The following is a 4,235-nucleotide window of genomic DNA, read 5'->3' as shown; positions in this document are numbered from 1 at the left end:
ATATATATATATATATATATGTATATATATATATATAAATATCTTAAATACAAAATTATACGAATATAAGAAAGCAGTGGTTTGCTTACCTTTGGCAGTGGATACGTGTCCGGTAACGATAGTACAGGCGGTGAGCTCGGCGTTTCCGAGTCGGCAATAGATACTGGAGTGTTGGGAGCAAGAGGATTATTCAGGTTGGATACGGTGGTGGCGGTTGCGGCGGCGGCGGCGGCGGCGGCGGCGGCGGTAACGGCCGAGGATACAGTGACGGTTCCAGAGACCGTCACCTTCGTTGTCTGCCGGCTACCGCCGTTATTCGGCTGCTCCTTCGCGGCACGATGTTCCGCGAGGAGCTTGTCGAAGGTCTTGCTGCGACCGACGACCGTTCGGCGCAGCGAGACAGTGTGCGCTTTGCATGTGAGTGACCTGGTGCAGGGCTTGCCGGTCTCCTCGTTCAACACACCGCAATGCCGATCGGGATCATATTCGCGATCTTTGAGCAACGAGCGATCCGTTTTAAGCCTCTTCCGACGAGGCTGATTGCTGCCACTGTTACTGCTGGGACCAGGGCTTTTGCTCGGACTCCCTCCGCTGCTTGTAGATGCACTGATAATATTCGAAGAACCAGCTATGTTAGAAGAGGTAGTTTGTACCGTGATCGATTCAAGAGGCGATCGGGGTGACGAGGAGATCGGCAGAGAGCCACCTGCAGACAAGTTCGCCTGATCCGCAGTACGCTTAACGGTCGTGTGGTTCAGCTTCGCGCTACCAACGATGGGAATTGAAGCAGAAACTGAAGGAACTGATGGTTGAGTGTTTCTCTTCAGCTTGGAGACCTTGCAGAAGGGAGTTTTTATGGACGGTTTTGTGACTGGGGTCGTGGGTGGCGGAAAATTTGCCATGCCGGAATGGCGACACTCTGTGGCAAAATAGAAGATGTGTTTACATGTTTAATACCTGCAATACACGTATACAAAATACTATGAGTTGCAAATATTTTGACAATTTATCTAAATCTCATAGCTGCGAATGGAAATCACTGTTGTATATACATCTTTTATAATATATAATAAAAAGATTTCTTTAAGTTAAAATTCAATAACTTTGATTTAAATATATTAAATAAAATTTTCAAATTCATGTATAAATTGATAAGCAATTGCTCACTTTAAAAACACACAAAAATTTTGCGTTTTGAATTATGTGCTATTAAATCCTCCAAATAATAATTTTGGATTATAATTAAATAACAAAATCAGAAATAAACTTGCTTTATGTTTAACCCTACATTTAATAAATAATTGAAATTTCTGATTATATTATGTCTTATTGTTACTAATAGATCTGCATTTCTGTTTATATACTAATAAATTATGTTAAACATAAAGCAATTTGATAATACTTCGTTACACTATATTATAATAATCAATAAAATGAATATATACCTATATGTTGAATGAGAGCTTGCGGTTTCACTATGGCATCGCATATTTCACATACTACTCCATAGAAATCGTCCCTCTCTGGACAAAAGCCATACAAATCGATATCTGAAAAATGTTTCACTAAATTAGTGTTATGGTAAACATGTGAGAGAGAAAGAGAGAGAGAAAGAAAAAAGTAACAATCTACTATATATATTATATATATAAATCTATATATATTAAAATAATAATACGTATAATATAATTGTACGTATTATTATTTTAATATATATTGAAAAAATTAGTAATTACCATCTGAAGAAAGACGTGTGACTGAGTTTGATGGTTGGACTTCTGTTTCTTCATCGCCTGAAACACGGAACAATATGTTGTTCATAACAGTATCTTATATCAATTAATAAGATATTTGTGTATTCAGAAAAAAAAACAATTTTTATTTTATATATTATTTAATAAAACATGAAATATTTTAATTATATATGTCTATATGTCTATACATATAATATTATTTTTTAATAAATCACAAATATATCCATAGGAGATTTATGCTTGTAATATTCTACGTGTCCAAAATATTATTTACATTAAAAAGTTTATCCTACAGCTACACTCAAAAATATTATTAAAGTATTATTTATATAAAAGATGCATTATCCACACTCATATATTATTAAGAGAGTAAAAGATTCTCTACATAACTAATAAAAATGTTAAAAATTTCCTCAGCAAGTATTATATTGAGCTTTTAAATATAAATATGAAATAAAGAACACAGAACTTTATAGACAAGTCAACTTTATTCTTTTTATTTACATCTAGCATACATGCATAATAACAACTGTAGTACAAAGTTCAAGAGGATGAAATCTACGGAAGAAAAATGTATATCGCGTGATTAACGCTTTCTCTTTCTTTCAACAACAATGTATCTCAGAAATACCATCAATCGATTAATAAACGATCTGCCGATCGTTTAATTCTCGTGAAATGATCGACGCTCGCTCGAATTACATAATTGTCAGTGTCCTGAAAATCATTGTGAGAACTTGGTGGCGACGGGGGCGCACGAGGAGCACACGAGAAAATTTGGCAGCGTGTTACCCCCGTGCCGTTGAATGTTGATAGATGATACATAACACACAACACCCCCTTCGACATAGCCCCCTGCAATGAGGCGTGCGCGCGCGCGCGCGTGTGTCGCGCTACCGTCAGCGCTACCCGCTACCGGACAAAGGAGCGTCGAAGTGAGGTTAGGTACGCGCGCCTCCGACGCCCGTCGCCGTCGCGGCTGCGGCCGCGGGCGTGCGGCTGCGGCGTCGCGATGGACAGATTGAGCGCACTTACTCAGCGGCTTGTCCCGTCCGATTCTTTCGATCCAGCTGGACCAGGGCTGGCCGTGAAAGAATGTTGGGCTGTCACTTCCCGACATTGCCAATGGCGCTCGCGTTCCGAGTGAAACACGGCGCGGTCCTCGCGTGTATATAGCGTGGCGAGAATGTTTTTCGGGGGCCGGGCCGCGTGGACTGTCAGGTGCGGCGCGATACTATACTCCACGCTATATCTACTCTCCCTCACCCCCGCGATCTCCCGTTCGCTCCCGTCGCGTCAGTCGCGTGTGTGAGTGTGTGTCGCGCCACAGCCAGACGCATTTGCCTCCTCCTCTTCCACCACCAAGTCTCTCGACTCTGGCTCTGGCTCTCGCTCTTTTCCACAGTTCCCCTATCTCCTCTCCCTTTCCCTCCTGACCACCGTTCCACTAATTGCAAGTACGCGTAGCACGCGCGCGACCAACTGTCCCTTTCAAACGTATATCTCGACTAACATATCGCCGCGTATCTGACGCCGTTTCGCGACGCGTCGTCACGCGAGTCAAGATGCTGGCTCCGTCGTCCAGGTCGTCCTCGCGTTTCCACCGTTCCGCGTGGCTTCTCGCGTACCCATCGAATGCACGCACACACTCTCGCGTATCGCACGCACGCTCTCACTACGAACACCGACCAACACTGCGGATCTGCGAGACGGCATTGGCCGATGGTACCCTGACGTCACGGCCTTCGTGAGCACGACAACGTGCGCAGAACGACTAGCCAATCGCGACGAGTCGAGTCGCGTACGACGTAAACGACGCGCGACGTTGCGCCGACTGTTCTCCGCGGCAGGTGGATCGTGTTGCGCGTTGCGCTCCGATGTCATTCACATACATGACTTCATTGATAAATTTCTGTTGAATGCAAACCGCGCGTTGTTGAAAATTTTTCTTTATAAAACGATTAATAATATCGTAAATCATATAGGTATTTGTTAATATTTTCAATCGGATTAAAGAAGATATCGATCATTTTAATTATGTTTTTTTCTTTACGAAAAGTCATTACACTGATTCATAGCGCGCTGTAGTATTAGAAAATATAGAGAATGATTATGATTCAGCAGAAATTTTGGCTGCAAGGAAGATTACAGCATAATGTAAAGATATCACAATGATAATGCAATCGTTGGCTTATTAAATATATTTCGATTTTTCTGCAGTTTGAACATTTTAAAATAAAAGTTTATAATCATTTTTTTTGGAAGTACTAAAATTTATTTTGTGATTGAACTTTCATATAATATTCTGTCATTTCTGTCTTTTAATTTCTGTCTGTATAAAAATTTGATCACTAATTCTATTATGAAAGCAAGTCATGCAAATTCGCACAATCATGTGACATTTGTTTCGATCGCCTCCGAATCCTCTATCCTTGAGAGACCGGATCGATGTAATAATCCTGATTGATGACTCTTCGAAAC

The 4,235-nt window shown here is 41.3% G+C and overlaps 1 protein-coding gene across 1 annotated transcript in view; it reads right to left on the bottom strand.

Annotated features, from left to right (window-relative positions):
- LOC108693289 (ataxin-7-like protein 1) overlaps positions 1 to 4,229 on the bottom strand; it is a 6,528-nt gene extending 2,299 nt beyond the window's left edge. Inside the window, exons 1-4 of the mRNA XM_018202164.1 lie at positions 2,790 to 4,229; positions 1,737 to 1,793; positions 1,446 to 1,550; positions 90 to 919 (exon numbers count right to left, since the gene is read on the bottom strand). Coding sequence (XP_018057653.1) covers positions 90 to 919; positions 1,446 to 1,550; positions 1,737 to 1,793; positions 2,790 to 2,874 — 1,077 coding nt within the window. The 5' untranslated portion in view covers positions 2,875 to 4,229. The remainder of the gene's footprint in view (positions 1 to 89; positions 920 to 1,445; positions 1,551 to 1,736; positions 1,794 to 2,789) is intronic.
- Positions 4,230 to 4,235: the final 6 nt, after the last annotated feature.

This window comes from Atta colombica, unplaced genomic scaffold (assembly GCF_001594045.1).
Source record: "Atta colombica isolate Treedump-2 unplaced genomic scaffold, Acol1.0 scaffold109, whole genome shotgun sequence".
Classification (NCBI taxonomy): domain Eukaryota; kingdom Metazoa; phylum Arthropoda; class Insecta; order Hymenoptera; family Formicidae; genus Atta; species Atta colombica.
Note: the sequence above shows the minus strand (reverse complement) of the source record. Positions and strands in the feature narration are given on the sequence as shown.